Source organism: Aquarana catesbeiana, linkage group LG07 (assembly GCF_042186555.1).
Source record: "Aquarana catesbeiana isolate 2022-GZ linkage group LG07, ASM4218655v1, whole genome shotgun sequence".
In the NCBI taxonomy this organism is placed as follows: domain Eukaryota; kingdom Metazoa; phylum Chordata; class Amphibia; order Anura; family Ranidae; genus Aquarana; species Aquarana catesbeiana.
This window is the reverse complement of record NC_133330.1, coordinates 140857481-140876182: the sequence shown is the minus strand read 5'-3', so window position 1 is coordinate 140876182 and position 18702 is coordinate 140857481. Positions and strand designations below refer to the sequence as shown.

The 18702-nt window shown below is 45.0% G+C and overlaps 1 protein-coding gene across 1 annotated transcript in view; it reads right to left on the bottom strand.

Annotated features, from left to right (window-relative positions):
- The window catches only part of GUCY2C (guanylate cyclase 2C), a 1918134-nt gene that overhangs the window by 340765 nt on the left and 1558667 nt on the right, over positions 1–18702 (bottom strand). Inside the window, exon 22 of the mRNA XM_073591935.1 lies at positions 5051–5243. Within this exon, the coding sequence (XP_073448036.1) occupies positions 5051–5243 (193 nt within the window). The remainder of the gene's footprint in view (positions 1–5050; positions 5244–18702) is intronic.

Genomic DNA, 18702 nt, shown 5'->3' with positions numbered 1-18702 from the left:
GAGGCAGGATATCCTCCAAAAGCAGCCATCATGGAAGAGAAGAGAGCAGCCACCCTATACTTTCAGATTGTGGACCTGTTATCTCCCGACCCACTTTCCACAGCTCAGCTGTGTGGGCCTTTTTCAGCACGCGTGCAGCCGATTGCAATGTTGCAATTTGCAATCTCTTGCAAATTGCAAGCAGATCAAGCTTTGCAAAAACAGCAGCCATTTGGGTAACACATGCTTGACAAGGCATTTAAGCTCCTACCACTTAGCCTGTTGGCAAGAGCACCTGAAAGCCACATACAAGGGACACAATTCTTCTCCTCCTCACTCCTCACCTCTCATGTCTAGCCCCGCTATATCTCATGACCTCTCAGCAGCCTCCACTGACAGGGATTATGGTATAGCAAAGGGTGTCACAGGTCCTTGCAACACGTCTGCCAGCAGCACACCACCAGCTATAGAGTAGAGCAGGCAAATTTCTGCCCCAGCTGCTGCAGCGAGAAAAAAAAATACACTCCCTGCCACCCACATGCCCAGCATATAAATTCCAGCTTGTCAAAATTGCTGGCTTTACAACTCCTGCCTTTCCATCTGGTGGATTCTGCCCCTTCTGTGAATTTTCAGAATGTGCTGTACCACAATGGCAGTTCCCCAGTCGCTATTTCTTTTCACTTAAAGCCATTCCAGCTTTGTACCATCACGTGGAAGGTAATGTTTTGACATCATTGGGAAAGGCAGTCAGCCTCAAGGTACACCTTACTGCTGACTCGTGGTCCACCAAGTACGGTCAAGGACGATATATTTTGTTCACAGCACACTGGGTAACTCTGCTTGCAACTAGGAAGGATGCAGAACAAGATCTGTGCTGGAGCTTGTTTTGCTGCCACATCTCCATACAGCTGGTGGTTATGATGCGAGATCTGTCAGCTCCACCGCATCCTCTTCCTCCATGCCCTCCTCTGCTGGATTGTCCTATGAACCACAAGTGCTGGATTATCCTATGAACCACTAGTGCAACCCTAAGCATTCAAAGGGCCATTCAACGAGTCAGTACCATGAACTGCTGCAGCTGGTCTGTCTAGGGGACAAAAGCCACCCTGCAGCAGAGATTATTTCAGCTCAGCAGGGGCAGGTCCAGAGGTGGTTCACGCCACCGAAGCTTGAGACAGGAATGGTGGTGTGTACAGAGAAAGTTAACACATGTGCACATGTCCTCAATTTGGTAGTGCAACATTTCTTAGACAGGTACCCAGGTTTGCAAGATCTTCTAAAGCAGTCCAGAAGAGTCTGTAGCAATTTGGGGCGGTTATACACAGTCTGTGTTCGGTTTGCTGAAATTCAGCAGGAATTCCACCTGCCCATAAACCGCCTGATTTAATGCTGCAGTGGCTGCACATGCAACAAAGGGCCGTCAACGAGTACCTGTGTGAGTATAGCATAAGGAAAGGCTCAGGGCAGCTCTGCTTTTTTTTCCCCACACCGATGGCTGCTATCAGGTTCTGGTGACTAGAGGCCAATAGAGAGAGGGCTTCCTTTGCAGCTAAGTTCAGGACTCCCCTGGGAGGTGAGACAGGCAGAGTTGGGCACAAAGTAGCACAGGCCGCCTTTGTAGTTGCATGCAGGAGATACTGCTGATGTGCAGGGCAGGGACTGTAGGCAGGTGGTGTCTGTGAGTTGTGACCGGCCTGGAGAATCACTGAGACAGCTGGATAGTCATTGCAAGCCAGGGTCAGAAGCCAGGTGGGTAACAGAGTAGACTATGTCACGAGGAGAAGCCGAGGTCAAACACAGGAAGCAGGCAGAGGATATCCAAAGGCAAGCCGAGGTCAAGGACTAGAGGCAGGCAGGAGACGGATCAAGAACAAGCTGGGTCAGTAACAAAGGATCACAGGAGCAAGATTCACAGGAGAAGATCAATCAGCAGCTTCAAGCACTGACAAGCTTCCTTATAAAGGCCCATGTAAAGTGCTGGTGGAGATGCTGGGTCCTAGATCCCCAGCTGCTGATAAAGGATGCATGCACTATATTGTCACAATTTGAGGAGGCAACAAGGATGGTGAACCGTGACAATGCATGCATCAGTGACACAATCCCTCGTGTTTCTGCTGGTGCAGACTCTGCGTGGCATTATGGACGAGGTACTTGAGGCAGAGCAGCGGGAGGAAGTGGAGGACTTCCTTTCCTCTCAAGGCCTGCTTTATGTCGACACATTCTTGCGATGCCACAGAACACACAAGAGGAGAGGGAGGAGGAGGAGGATTATGGCAGTTTTGGAGGCATTGAAGTAAAGGAAGACATACATCAAACCTTAAGATATGGTACGTGGCTGGGAGGAGGTAGTTCCAGATACTGTAATCCTCAGTGATCTGCTTCTCATGCCTCCACAGACTTGCGGTGAATAGGCTCCCTTATGCCATGTACACACGAGCGGACTTCTCATCCACCTGAACTCCGAAGGACTTTGACGGAGTTCCGACGGAGTTCCAACTAAATCGACTTGCCTACACGCGATCACACCAAAGTCCAATTGTTTCGAACGTGATGATGTACGACCGGACTAGAATAAGGAATTTCATAGCCAGTAGCCAATAGCTGCCCTTGCGTTGTTTTTGGTCCGTCGGACTAGCATACAGACGAATGGATAGGATACGGATTTTGATAGGAATCAAGTCCGTCGGAAAGATTTAAAACATGTTCTATTTCTAGGTCCGTCGGAATTTTCGACAGAAAAGGTCAGATGAAGGTCCGATGAAGCCCACACATGCTCGTATGTACGCGGCATTATTCTTCAAAGCCTGCAAAAGGACCTGAGGATTTGTGGCATCAAAGATAAGGATCATTCTTTGTTGGCAACCCCCCTTTACTACCGTTAGAAGGGCAAAGTCTCGGAACTCATCCTGTCCTCACAGAGGGAGCAGAGGGTGAAATATCTTGAGGACACCTTAAAGAGGATTTCATGAAATGCCTTTCCAGACTTTGGTAGGGTACAGACATGGAGAGCTTTCCAGTAGATGATCTACCGGATTTCTGGGTCATGAGAATAGACCACTTTCCAGAACTTGCCCAGTATGCAATTGAGCTGCTGGGCTGCCCTGCATCCAGCGTGCTTTCTGAACAGTTATTCAGCACTGCCGGAGGTTTTGTGACAGATAAAAGAGCACGTCTGTCCACAGACTCCATTCACCAGCAGACATTTGTAAAAATGAATCAGTCCTGGATTAACAGCAGCTGTCAAGCCCCTGATGCCAATGTCGCTAAATAAGTGTTATTGGGATCTTGAATCTCTGCTAGACTGCGTAGGCAGCCTAGCTTTGTGGGTGTTGATTTTATCTTTAAGTAATTTTTTGGTATAGGTTTCATGGGCACAATTAACAACCAAGGACCAATTTTTTCCACAACTGTTTGACAAGTGTGTCAAAATTCAAATTTTTACAGCAAGGCCAAATTTAGCTTTCATGAAGAGTACCTCTACAAGGTTACGGGGTGAAGGCACCGATAATACCCAAAGAATAATTTTTCCACAACTGTTTGACAGGGGCTTCAAATTTAAATTTTTTTACAGCAAGGCCAATTCTTGCTTTCCCCAAGAGTCCCCAATTTTTCCACACCTGTTACTTCTATCCTAAGTTTGCGAAAGAGACACCAGACTTTATCTAAAAAAATAATTGTTAATCTTGGCCTGAGTGTACTATAATTTGACTTTGTTACATAAGGCTTGCTCGCTGTGGTGCAAAACTTTATTTCCATCCAAAGTCTTCCAAAGAGACACCAGAATTTATCCAAAAAATCTCTAATTTTGTTCCAAGTGCACTAAAATGTGGCCTCATCAAACAGACTGGCTCCCCAAGCCATTGTTTACTAAATAAAGAAAGCTTGCAGGGAAAATCAATTTAAATGTATTTTTTTTTCTTTATAAATGTCAATTTTGCTGCAGCAGGTTCTATACACGGTATAGATGCGCCACTTTACAGGCAGACTAAGGGGACCACCCAGGCACTATATTTAAAGGAACTTTTCATTTTCTATTGTTTCACTTTAGACATCATTAAAATCACTGCTCCTTTAACAACCTTTTTGAAAAGGTTTTTTTTTTTGCATTGGTACATGTCCCCCAGGGCAGTACCCGGGTCCCCATACCCTTTTTATGGGCAATAATTTGCATATAAGCCTTCAAAATGGGGAATTTTGATTTTTCCAGCTCGGGTTCCTATAGACTTCGTCAGGGGTTTGTTGTTCGGGTCTGAAATTTTGCAATGTTTGAGAGTTCTGGCATGAACCAAGGGGTGTTTGGCCCATCTCTAATGGGGAGTGGTGAGCTGAACGTTCCTCGGCCAAAATTTGAATGAAAGTTCAAACCCCATTAAAGTCAATGGAAGTCATAACTTTAAAATTGATTCTGGCCATTTTCAAGGCTAATAGGCAAGGGATTGTCAAATAAAGGGTATGGGGAACTGGACACTTCCAGGGGGTCAACGTTCCTCCTTCATCAGAGCTTAAAGGGGTTGTAAACCCTCATGTTTTTTCACCTTAATGCATCCTAAAACTGACCGGCCACCCAGCCCCCCGTTTTACTAACCTGAGTCCTGTGATTCACACGCCGGAGATGCGCTCTTCCCCTCTGCCTGTTGTCTTGGCTCTTGATTGGATAGATATATAGCAGCGCAGCCATTGGCTCCCGCTGCAGTCAATCAGATTCAATGACACGGGTGCCGGGGGCGGGGCCGAGTCCGGCATTCTGCATCTATGGATGCAAATGCTGGACTAGGGAGCATGCCCTCAAGGTAACCCCCTGGGAGAGCGCTTCTCCTAGGGGGTTATATGATGCGGGGAGGAGCTACCAGTGCCGCCGGGGGGGCCCCAGAAGTCGAGGATCGGGGCCAGTCTGTGCAAAGCGAACTGCACAGTGGAGGTAATTAATTGTTATTTTTAAAAAAACAAAAACAAAACGAAATTAAACACTTTAATGATGAAAATAGGTAGAAAAACAGGTTATAAAATACAGTTATACCTATTCAGGAATCCTTTCATCATGTCATTTATTCTTTTTTATAGCATTCAGTACCTTGTACACATCATGGTGATCCAGGATGTGGTCAAAATCCTTGTATATATCATTTAGCATGTCGACAACTTCCATTGGTGTACTGTACTTGCAGATTGTGGTAAATCCAACAATATCACTGAAGTAAATTGTAACTTCCTCAAAAAATTCTGGTTCCACTAATCCAGTTTCTTTAAGTGACTTCACAACGGGCCTGAAAAAAACACAAATAACATGATATTTTTATCATTAAATTGTAAATTAGCCGTAATCTTAGTTTAGTTTTTGTGAAAATATGCACTAATAATTACATTTCAAATTGCACAGAATGAAATATGAACATAGCATATAAGTGGAGGCTGGGGCTCTAACACACTCTTTAACCACTTGACCTCTCAGGGCTGTAGATCATTTTTTTTCCTGGGGGGGTTCAGCCTTGAGTACCTAGAGAACAATAATTAGCATGCCTGCAATGCTGTGACAAATTGTGGTGTATATATACAATATATACAGTGCCCCCAGCAGGGACATCTGTTAGTGAAGCAAATAGTAAACATGGAATTAGGCTTCAATGTCTAGTTTCTAAAGAGGTCAGTCTGTAAGGCTGTTTATAGAGGGGCTCTTCTTTATATTTAGGGCTGAGCTTCTGGCTAATTGTGGTGTCCTAACCGTGTGCAGAGAGAGCCTGTGTGTCCACAGGCTTTGCCATTGCTTCTTGTTGGTTTTCCCTGCACAGGTGCTCTCTCCCCTGGCTTTCACTCCTCATGCCTCACATAGTTTTTGTACACAGCACTCTCTGCTGGAGTCCTCTCTCCACCCAACATCTCCTGTACTGAGGGTCGCTTGCTCCCCAGTCCCTGCTGGCTCTCTCTGCATGCTCCTGCTCGTGGGTCCCACCAATGACTTCTACTTTGCCAAAATGCCTCCCCCTAAACTCTCTCCTTGCCATTCAGTGCGGCAAAATCAGGCTGTTGATGCAGTGAATCAGAGTTATCCTCTCCACTGTCCCATCATCAGGGCCACCATTAGAATGGCTGTGACAATTTTGCTTTGCAGCCATGGAAAATTTGACACGGCACATTGAGTTGACTATCATATTTGGCCATTTATGTCAATAGGGCCATTCCACAACTGTGAGCCAAACACTTTGCTTGTGGTTGCAGTGCATTAGCACCATTATACACTGCCACTTGTCATGAGAAACAGGCATTCAGGGAACAACAGGGTCATCTCCTGAACACCTGACAGATGCTGCATTCTGAAAAGTGATCCACTGAAGGATAATGTGAACTCAGCCCAATAACAAAAGAATGACACTGCTCCTGGTTGGTTCATACCAATCTGCCACTCACATTCAATAGGTGCTGGCTCAGTTCATAAGAAAATAGAATCTGCACTCCAGTAACCACCTTTAAATGTAAATTTAGGCAAAACTTTTCTTTTCATTTTGGATGGCGCAAGGATGGGTTATCACTGAGTGCTGTCATGTTTTATTTTTCACCATCTGTGTCCTATTGTGAAGATTTACTTCCTATCCCATAGCTTAAACAGGAAGTCAGAGGAAGTTCCTGCAAATAAGAGAATTCCTTGGGGACCCCCAGGTCATCAAAACTAGTGTCCCTATTGGAAGATTTCATCTTTATTACTGTTCTGGGACATCCCATAATGTAGGGTTTTTTTTAACGCTCACTTTCAATGATAACAGTATACAGGACAAATAGAGAGAGTGAATCTCCCTAATGGGGGCACAGATAGCAATAAAAACTGACAGGGGGTCTAATCCCTCTCCACTCTCTCCAAAATGAAAAAAAAAAAGTTTTGCCTTTAATATAAAAATACAGCAACCGCTGTGAAAATATGGGAAAAACTGTTGAAACGTTTCATGCTGAACTAGCGCTTACTCAAAATGCAACCATAACACATTGGGGTTGATTTACTAAAGTGAGTGCAAAATCTGGCGCAGCTGTGCATGGTAGCCAATCTGCTTCTAACTTCAGCTTGTTTAATTAAGCTTTGACAAAAAAGCTTGGAAGCTGATTGGTTTCTACGCGGAGCTGCACCAGATATTGCATTCTTCAGTTTTAGTAAATCTCCCCCATTGCATTATGAGAAAGCGCTAGTTCAGCGTTAGTTCACTGTATCAGTTTTTTTCCCCTACTTACACTGTGATTGGACTTTTTGTATAGTAGAAAGGGTTACTGGAGTGCAGATGTTCAGCCTAGTAACCACAACTGTGTGTAGCCTATTACATTAGGGTGTGCACCCCCAAAGCTTAAACACACGTGTGTGTGTGTATATATATATATATATATATATATATACACACACGATATATACAGTACATATGTATACACAAACTTTTACGATTGCTGGGTATTTTAAAATTTGTGTTTTTGGCAGGGTTCAAGGGTACATTATGTGCAGAGTGCAGGGTTCAGCAATTAGTTATGTAAGGAATGCAGAGTTCAGGAGTGCACTACGTACAGAGTTCAGGGTGTACTACATACAGAGTGCAAAGTTCGGGGTGCATTCCAAACCGAGTGCAGAGTTCAAGGTGTACTACATACAGAGTGCAGAGTTCAGGGTGTACTACATACAGAGTGCAAAGTTCAGGGTGCATGACAAATCGAGTGCAGAGTTCAAGGTGTGCTACGTATAGAGCGCAGAGTTCAGGGGTACGCTACATACAGAGTGCAGGGTTCAGGGTGTGCTACGTACAGAGTTCAGGGGTACGCTACATACAGAGTGCAGAGTTCAGGATGTGCTACGTACAGAGTGCAGAGTTTAGGGTGTGCTACGTACAGAGTGCAAGGTCTAGGTTGTGCTACGTACAGAGTGCAGGGTCCAGGGTGTGCTAGGTACAGAGCGCAGGGTCCAGGGAGTGTTACGTACAGAGTGCAGATTTTAGGAGTGCCGCATTTCAGCTGAAAAAAAGGCCGGCATAAAAATATACAGTGCAAACATGGTCTGCAGCAATGAATGATACAGCCAAAGCACCTGTGATCATCATCATGCGGATGATCACACTGTACTTCATGTGACTGTACTATATATAGGCTGTACAGTGTAATCATCAGCATGATAATGATGATCACAGGTGCTTTGTATCATTTATGGCTGCAGACAGTGTTTGCACTGTATACTTTTACTACTCTTGTCAAAAGTAGTAACAATATACAGTAGCAACCACTGCAGTCTGAGTCTCACTCTAGTACTTTACTAGCCTACTGGCTGAAAGATAAAAAAATCTTAAAGAACTGCAAGGAATGTATCAGGCTGCAGAACAGTTGGAAGTAAGCTGGGATGGGAAGGGTGTCAGGCAGTCAGTGTGTGGAGGCTGCAGGATGTGTCCCTGCAGATTTATGTGAGTTGAGAGCAGAAAGTAATTGGAGATAGTGAACTGGAAATGGGAGGGAGGATGAGGATTGGTGTATGAGTGTATGATTACTGCATAGTCTTACCGGGAACATGTGGAGCCATGTAGTACATAGAGGGAAGGGAAATAAAGCTGGGGTGAAAGGTGCCGATATAGCAGGAGAAAGTGAAAGTAACTTTTCTCCTCTCTCACCTCCATTGCAGGAAGTTCTGCAGCTTCTGGAAGCCTGCGGGATGAATTTGAAGGGAAGGACAATGCATTTTGTGTACCCATTGACTGAGGAGGCAGAAACACCGCCCCCTGTTGCCTTCCCAGCCCATAGGTAGCTGAAGCTCATCATAAGTGCATTCCTCCCTCCCTACCAACATCATACAGGACCTCTCGAGTACCAACCTGTTGTTCTACAATGCGGGCAGATTGGGAACAAATTTATTTTCAGCCGGTATCCAGTGTCCACAGTTCGGCTCTTGCAGCTGATAGGCTACACTAGCCTGGCTGCTGTGAAATTGACTGTTGCTCTGGGGGGGGTTTGGATCCCTCTAACCCCCCTTATCTACGCCCCTGTGACCTCCAGAAGGTTTTACCCCCTTCCCGACCAGATCATTTTTTGCCATTTGGCACTGCGCTAATTTAACTGGTAATTGCGCGGTCAAGGAACGCTGTACCCAAACAAAATTTATGTCTTTATTCCAACAAATAGAGCTTTCTTTTGGTGGTATTTGGTCACCACTGCACTGGGGTTTTTATTATTTTTTGTGATATAAATGAAAAGAGACCAACAATTTTGAAAAAAAAACAATATTTTCTATTTTTTGTTATAAAAAAATATCCAAGCAACCCAAATTTTAGGCCAAAATGCATTAAGCTACATGCCTTTGGTAAAAAATCCCAATAAGCGTATATTGATTGGTTTTATTTGCCAAGGTTTCGAAAATTGAAAAAGGAAACAACAAAAAAATAAAAACATTTTGTTTTCTTTCTTCATTTTCCAAAAAATTGTGGCAACAAATGAGATCTACAAAATACTCACCATGCCTCTAAAAAAAAAAAAAAAAATACCTTAGGGTGTCTTTCTGAAAAGTTGTAATTTGGGTGGGGGGAGGGGGGTCGTGTCTCCAGAACTGTGATAGGTAGTGAGTAAGTGAAATAAGCAATTTACTCCCTTCAAAATCCTGAAGGCTCCCAAAAACTCTCACACATGTGGCATCCCCATACTCGGGAGAAGCAGAAAAATGTATTTTGGGGTGTAATTCTATAAAAACTTAAATCACTCCACTGTCACATCCGTAATTTTGAGAGCAGAAAGAAAACAACTATAGGTTTGGACTTTAAAGGCAATTTGGACCACATAAATTTTATAAAAATATATATTTTATTTGTACATACATAAAAACTTGCAAAAACAAAACACAGAAGCTAAAAACATGTAATCACATATGCGTAAGATTTGGGCCACAGGAAACAAATGTTCTGTAAGATGTTTGTTACCGTATCAGGCGAATCAGTCCCTGTGTGTCAAGGCATTTCACTGGTTCGCTTTATCTGGACACATGAAGGAATATGTAAACAGAGACAGGTCTCACTTGCCTGAAAGTGAATATACATGCATACAAATTGGATCTGCCCATGCGGGCCCCGGAGCAACAGGATAAGCCAGATGGTCTAAAACACCACGTGGTTTATTATGAGCATAAAGTTGGTATGCCAAAAATTCTATATATAAGAGAAAAATCTTTAACCACCTATCCAGATGGCATATAACTTAGAACCCCACCACGGCATACACACATACTTCCCAAAACATCAGGGGAACAGCAGGCACTATAATCGGCAGCACAACATCAATTTTCTTCTTAAAGCAGAGGCCCTACAGAATAAAATGGTGGGTGTTGCAAATTTTTTGTCACACAGTATTTGCGCAGCGATTTTTCAAATGCAAATTTTTGGGAAAAAATACACTTTTTTTAAATTTTATTGCAAAAAAAACACAATATATTGCCCAATTGTTTGGTAAAACATAAAAGATGATCTTACACCGAGTAAAAAAAATAACAAACATGACAAGTTTTAAAATTCCACATGCCCGTGCAGCGGCGATAAACTACTAACAATTTTAAAAGCCTTTATTGGTTACCACTTTAGATTTACACAGGAGGTCTAGTGCTAGAATTACTGCCCTCAACCTGACGTTTGTGGTGATACCTCACATGCATGGTGCAATCACTGTTTACATGTCATGAGACCGATGCTTGCGTACGCCTTTGCGCGCAAGCACGGGGGGACAGGGGTGCATTCATTTTTTTTGTTTAATTATTTATTTTGCTTTTTTATTTTATTTTTACATTGTTCCTTTTATTTATTTATTTATTTTTTTATCATTTTTTTTTGTTATCACAGAGAATGTAAACATCCCCTGTGATAGCAATAGGCAGTGACATGTACTCTCTTTTTGAAAAAATGGGGTCTATTAGACTATAGATTTCTCCTCTGCCCTTAAAGCATCTGACCACACCAAGATTGATGTGATCAGATGCTTTCCCAATTTAAAAATGGCACTGTTTATATCCGGTGAAACCGAAGTGATGAAATGATCTTAGCTACCGGTTTCTTAGGCCATAGAGATTATTGGAGCCATTCTGGTTTCCGACCAGCATTATAGTGAGCTGGCAGAACTGGCGGCTGCATTCTCTGATCAGGCCTACACCTGCAGGCATTATCTCAATATAACCACTCAAAGTCCAGTGACCTACCAGTATGTTGCTGGTCCTTGTTGGGCATATGTGGTAATGTTCTTTTTTTTTCATGCAGCCTGTGGTCTGCATGAAAAAATAGAACTTAACAGATTTCTCCATTCACATCAATCGATGTGGATGAAGAAACCTCTGCCAGAAAAAAATTGTGTGTTATGCCCACCATTAGAATATACCGCCCTGCATCCACCCACTTCTAATGATGGGTATACATGCAATGTTCTTTTTTTACGCTCAGCCCAAAAAAATAAAACCTAACACATTCACATCGATCGTGGATGAAGAAATCTCTCCCAAGAAAAGTGAAAAAAAAAAATATGCCGAAGCATAGGGCCGATGCGCCCACTGACCAACCCAGCCCCCATGCTTCGGAATATATATTCTTTTTTTGTTAACTGTGGTGGAGAAATCTACTACAGCGCTACAATCACTGACATATATATTCTGAAAGCACATCCTGTTGCTGTCAGAATAAACAGATCATTTCTGCAGCTGAATTGCGTTCCTGCAAAACAAACAATGGTTTACAATAAAACACAGTAACAATTAAACTTTAACAGCTAATTTTTTTTACTGAATTCTCTGCCAGAAAAAGTGTGTGATATGCCCACCATTAGAATATACAAATTTTTGGGTTTATTTAAACTTTTTTTTTAAACTTTCTTTGTGACTGTAAAATAACTGTAAACGTTCCAGGCTAAAGGTCTCTCAAAATGCGATAGGCTGTTTCCTAACTATCTAACATCTTTCAAGACCCTGTGTGAATGTGTGCCGTAGACTGTGCCATACTGTACCCTATACTAATACTCCACTAGTGTGTGGTAGCGGTGGAAACAGTCCTTGAGGCAGAGACCAGGTTGGCAAAGACAGGAGGGACAAAAATAATGGGTGTCACACCTAAATCCGTGTCTGCTACAGACACAACATCTTTGGGTCGGGGTACCGGGGAGGAGATCTGGAAAATGCCTCTCTCTGCAGCCTGCATTGGGAAATTGGGCCACAGCACCTTCTGGATACAAAAGGGCTGTGATGAGTTCTTCCTGAAATTTTAGGAAGGATACACTTCTTCCTGACACTTAGAAAGCGTTGAACACTGCCACTTGGAATAAATACACAGACACTTTCTTGTACCAGTGTCTGGCTTTATGGGAAATTAAGCATGGAACCATTATCTGGTCATTGAAGTGCACTCCTCCCATGTTACGGTTGTAGTCGTAGACACAGAGGGGCTTCTCAACAATATCAGTCGCCATTGCAGTTTGAACTGTCATATCTGTGTGAGTGGAATACAGAACGAAAACATCCCATTTGTCCCGTTTATTGCAAGCAATTAATTATTTCTCAAGCAGGCTCTCTCCCCCCGTCTTGGTCGGGTATTTACAAGCCGTTGGGGGAAGCCCAGCCATTAGGTTGCACTGTGCCACATGCGCCAATTCCAAAAAGGTGTCTAAAAAGTGTCACGCTTATATAAAATTTGTCCATGTAAATTGTCCTATCGGAATCAGGGTGGCACCGAGTCCCAAACAATCTTGCCACTGTTCTCTAAATAGTCTGGGCAGTCGTGGAGCTCCACGTGACTATCTTTTCCCTAACAAATCAGAAAACTCTATGTATAGCCTGTTGCCCTCTCACAGAGCTTATACATTTTGACCCCATATCTGGCATGCTTGCTGGGGAGAAACGGTTTGAAAGCAAGGCGCTCAGAAAAATTGAGGCACTCAGCTACGCAGACAACGTATCTGGGCGTATATAAGTCTGCAAATTTTTGGCTAAAATGATTTAAGAGGGGCCGAATTTTGTGGTGCTGATCATATTCAAGGTCATCCTGAGGACAACAGAGTTCATTGTTGTTGACGTGTGTTTTGTAAACACAGGCACATGCGGTTATATAATTCGTCAGATCCAGACCAAAAATTATTGGATGAATCACAGCACCACTGGGTCTGCGGGCACGCATGTGCATGCCCCCTACCCTAAAGCACTGATCACTTACTAGGTACGTGATCTGGCGCAGAGTGGCCGCCCTGCTGCTGTAAATGTACCGTGGGCGGTCTGCAACTGGTTAAATGAAGCCTCCTATCACTGACCATGGCTCATTCTGGTAAGTTTTTTTTATTTCTTTTATTTTTTTTAATCAGAAAATGAAGTTTATTGAGCATAAGAGTCAATATAGATTGTTACATCAGGGTGCGAGGTGCAACAAGAACCAAACATAAAATGACAGTATTTTAACAAAGTGTCTGACACATCATACTTACTACAAAGTTATTGCTAGACATTGTTGCTTACGGGAGCATGAGTCCACGTAACAATGGTGGAAGTGAGTATTGATGATGTTAGCTAAACCATCATATCGACAGGGCAGAGAAACAGGCAGCCCTAGTCGGTGCAGGTGGAGGAGTAATCCACCCATCTGTCCCATATTTTGTTAAACTTACCGGGGCATCCCCGGTGAGAATATAGGACTTTTTTTATAGGGGAGAGTGAGATTCACAGCTCTTTTCCATTGCTGGATGGTAGGGGGAGTAGGTCTTAGCCACAGTTGGGCTATCTGCATTCTGGCAGTGAACAGAGTTTCCTGTAAGAATATTGTGAGAGACTTCTCCTCCTCTGGGAGAGGAAGGAGGCCAAGCAGGCATTGGCGTGGGCATAATGATAGGGGGGAACCCATGTAGTCATGGAGGAATTTAATAACTTGTGACCAGTATTGCTGGATGGGTGGGCAGGACCATATTAGGTGGTAGAAAGTACTGTCATTGTCACCGCACCTGGAGCAGGTTGGGTCAGCATCTTGTTTGTACCTGGATAAAGGGGAATGAGTAATGTAAGATCTGTGGAGGATATATAGGTGAGTAAGTCGGTCTAATAATTTAGGAGATACTCCTCTACAGGTCTCAAGTATCTCCCCCCAATGCTCGTCATCTATCTCCCCCAGATCAGTCTCCCATTTAGTTTTCAGCTGATATGCATGAGTGGTGGCCGAGGGCAGAAGAAGGTGATTGTACAAACAGGAGATTAATTTATTGGAGTCCTCACCAAAGACTATATCTGCCAGGTTCCCCGATTCCAGCCTAGGGGTGGAGGCACTGAGTTGAGACCGGAGAGCATGACGGACCTGGAGATAGCGGAACAGCATGTGGTTGGGGAGAGCAAATTCATCTTTGAGGGCCTAAAATGTTTTAACAGCGCCTCCTGTGATAACCTGGGACAGGTATATAATTCTGTGGGAGACCTATATTTTGTGGTTGGGGACGGTCATCAATTCAGGGAGTTGAGGGTTATCCCAGTGCGGCGTGTGAGCATGCAGGGGGGGAGCCCCAGTGATAATTTGTGCTCGCTGCCAAATTTTCCTGTGATGTAGTAACATATGTTGTCTGGCGCCCAAGCGGAGAAAGCCCCGATGCCTGCAGAAGAGTATCTGAAAGGGATGGGCCACTACGTCAGTAGCTGATGTATACACCAACATAGAGTAGCGGAGCTTATCATGGTTATTAATGTAATAGAAATGGGACAATTGGGAGGCTAAATAATATAGTGCGAGGTCAGGAAGGGCCGTGCCCCCCAGGTGAATGGGATGTTTTAGACTCTGCCATGATAACTTGTGCCTGGAGGGGCCCCACACAAACGTGTTAAGTATGGATTCCATGGATCTAAATACGTGGGCTGGAATGTATAGTAGGGCATGCCAGAAGAGGTAGAGTCATTTGGGTAGGAGGATCATCTTCACTAAGTTAATGCGACCCATGACTCCTAGAGGGAGTCGGGACCAGATTTGGGTTTTATTTTTGAGGGGGTAGTACATTGGTTCTAAATTGAGGTGTGTGTAGTCCATAACGGAGCAGGAGCATTGTACACCCAGATACTTAATCTGGTTGGTCCTCACTAGGGGGAGAGCTTCCTGTGCGGCTGTGGGGGCGGTCACATCAATAGGAAGGATTTGGGATTTGGACCAATTAATCTGCAGCCCTGAGAAAGTGCCAAATTGTTGAATTAAATGTAGGGCTATTGTTAATGAAGGGCCTGCATCTTCCAGGTAAAGGAGCATATCGTCCACATAGAGACTGATCACCTCAGTCACCTGCCCCATGCGGAGGCCCCTTAGGTCAGGGTGCGTCCTTAAGGCAATAGCCAGAGGCTCAACGGCCAGAGCATACAACATAGGGGATATAGGGCATCCCTGATGGGTTCCTCTGGACAGAGAAAAAGGGTTGGAAGTCTTGCCGTTAACATGGATCCGGGCTGTGGGAGCCTGATAGAGGAGTTGGAGCCACCTGATGAAACTAGGGCCAAAGCCAAACCTATGAAGGCATTCCCACAAGTAGCTCCACTCCACCGAATCAAATGCCTTGGGGGCATCCAGGCTAACCACCACCCTCGAGCCAACGTTGTCATGTGTGGCTTGGAGGTTCATGAATAATCTTCGTAAATTAAATGCAGTGTTTTTATTGGGCATAAAGCCTGGTTGATCGGCGTGAATGAGGCTAAGTATTAATTTATTAAGTCTTAGGGCGAGAATTTTGGCCAGTATTTTGACATCTAATTGTAGAAGGGAAATGGGGCGATATGATTCAGGGTAAAAAGGGTCTTTTCCTGGCTTCAGGATAAGGACAATGAGGGCTTCGCCCATGGTGCACGGGTGTGTACCGGACTCGTAAATGTGGGAGTATAGTGCTTGTAGTTTAGGGAGGAGGACCTCCTGGAATTTAGAGTAAAATTCTAATGGGAGGCCATCTGAGCCTGGGGCTTTGGATGTTGGTAAACTCGCTATCACTTCCATGATACATTCTTCGGTGATGGGTGCTTCTAGTAGTTCTATTTGGGGGTCCATGAGGGAGGGGAAGTCTATGCTCTGAAGAAGTGATGTAGTTCACTCTGGGGATGACTATCCTTTGAGGTGTACAGTTCAGAATAGAACCGTCTGAACTCTTGGGCTACCTGTTCTGGATCTGTGAGGGTGGCTCTAGTTTCTGAACGGAGTTGAACTACCACAGGGGGGCTATGATCTAGGTGAGCCATGTAAGCTAAAAGCCTCCCTGCCCGCTCACCATGTTCAAAGGTTTTCTGCTTGCTAAAGAAAATGCCTCTTTTAGCTTTCTCAAAGTGTAGGTGGTCCGTCAATCTGGAGTGTAGATGAAGTTGGGCAGAGTTAGAGGGTGTCGGATCTGCAAGAAAAGTTTGCTTGAGGGAGCCCAGTCTTTCCTCAGCCTGCTGTAGGATAAGTTTAGAGAAGGCTTTGTGTCTGTTTATGCGTATAGAAAGGGTTGAGCGGGCATGTAGTTTAAATGCCTCCCACACCATCCCAACCCCGCATTGGAGTGGAAATAATGAGTCCAATCACGCTGAATGGCTTCCAGGTCCATGAGAACTGTGAGCCAGAATGGATTCAGCCTAAATATGCGGGTCGGAGGGGTGGATGGCAGGCAAAGGGTGACCCAGTATGGTGAATGGTCGGAAAGGATTCTGACCCCAAACCCCGCTGCAACGAGGTCTGGGACCAGGGTGGGAGACAGCATTATAATGTCTATACGAGACATAGCGGCCCGTGAGGGGGTGAAACAGGAATATGCAGTTGTGTTGGGGTGTTTAAATCTCCAGGTGTCCGTCATGGCAAATTCCTGAATGAATCTACCAAACCTAGGTAATGTGGGAGGGTTGGTGCCATGGTGGGTGGGTGAAGTCTGTCCATGAGGGGATCTATTACCATATTGAAGTCCCCCATCCATATGGCAGGAACTGTGGGGTGTTGGGTCATGAAGGCCACACCTTCCTTAAGAGCAGCGAATTGGAATGGTGGGGGAATGTAAAAGGCTAGGAGGAGGACCTCAAGACCCCCTATGGTGGCATGTAGCAAGAGGAACCTGCCCCGTCTATCCGACCGCAGGCTGTGTAGTTGAAACTGAACTGACTTGGCAATAATGCTGTTGGAGTTATTGGTGTACGGGGCCTGGTAGACCCAGCCCATCCAGGGTTTCTTTAGTGCCATCTGCATTTGGCCTATAATGTGAGTCTCTATAAGAACAGATGTTTCGCATGTTTTTAATGTGAGACAGGACAGCAAGGGCTTGAGTTTGGCCCTCAGCCCTCTCACATTCCATGTGACTAGCTTAAGGGATGCCATATTGCCAGTGGTGTTGATTGGATGTGCAGTCGGATAAGCAGGGGATGGCCCATATCTCCCCTCACATAAAGTGTAATCATCATATATGAAAACACGTGTTTAAACGGAGGTCCCAGTTCCCAGCACATAATGGAGCCCCGCAGGAGGGTCACAAAAAGCGGCAAAGCGCCCGTGACCGAACTGCAGAGAGCCACACTGGGAAGTGGATTAGCAAGTAGAGTCATTAGCAAACAACGACATATAATTTGCAATGTGTAGTATGTCAGACTCTGCAAAATAGACAAAAAAATTGAAATTTTAAAAACTATGCCAACTCTGGGCCAGCTTAGCATATCAAACTGTTGGCAGCCCTCCGCAGCCATGGGGGGTGCTGCTGGCCAGGGAAACGTAGCTTGAGAGAACAGCGAGGTGCACCATTGTCCTTGGGGCAGGGAAGTAGAAACGGGAGAATGCAATGGAAGTGGCAGTCCAGGTGCGTTCTCTGCTGTCTCAGGGGGCGAACAAAAGTTAACAGAAGTGCACAACGGTGCTAAATGATCTATCATCTAGATGGTAGGTGGGTGCAGGAATGTTATTCGAGAGCGGCTGAATAAGTGCTCTGTTAAGGGGGCTTTGCAGGAGTATGAGAATGCCAGGGGTGGCGATGTATTGGTCAAGTATCGAGCCGGGGGGTAGGACAGGATCAACATGCAGGCACCTCCGGGGGCACCGCGGGTGCCATCAGGAGGGATATAAGGAAAACAGGCCTATCTTAACTCACGGTGCCTAGGAGGGACATCCATGGCGTGGGTCTCAGGATTCCAGTTCAGCATGGTACATCGGTAGGTTACAATGGAGCTGGGGCAGCTGAATCCTGTCGCTCCAACCATGAAATGACCGCGGAGGGGTTCTCAAAGAAATGAGCCTTGCTGTCACAAATCACACGAAGGCGCGCCGGGAATAACATGGCGTAGGCTAGGTGGTGGTTGCGTAGCTGGTGTTTGGCTTCTGAGAATTGTGCCCTCTTTTTCTGGACCTCGGAGAAGTCTAGAAACACTGCGATGTGTGAATCGGCAAACGGGATGTTGCCCTTTTCACGAGTAAGGCGCAAGATGGTCTCGGTAGTTCAGCAACTTCACTATGAAAGTGTGCGGAGGGGCTCCAGGTGGTGGAGGCCTAGTAACAAGGCGGTGTGCGTGTTCCACCACGAACGTGGAGGAAAAGGCCTCCCTGCCAAAGTTGGTGATTAGGAGGTTTTCCAGGAATGAGGGGGGGTCCAAGCCCTCCGATCCCTCTGGCAATCCCACAAACCTAAGGTTACAATGGTGGAGCCTGTTTTCCATGTCATCCTGCTTACTTAGGATGGCTTTTAGCTGGTACTGGAGCCGATCGGTGGTGACTTGTAGCGGCGGGACATCATCTTCCACCTGTCACCATCTCCCGCAGTTTG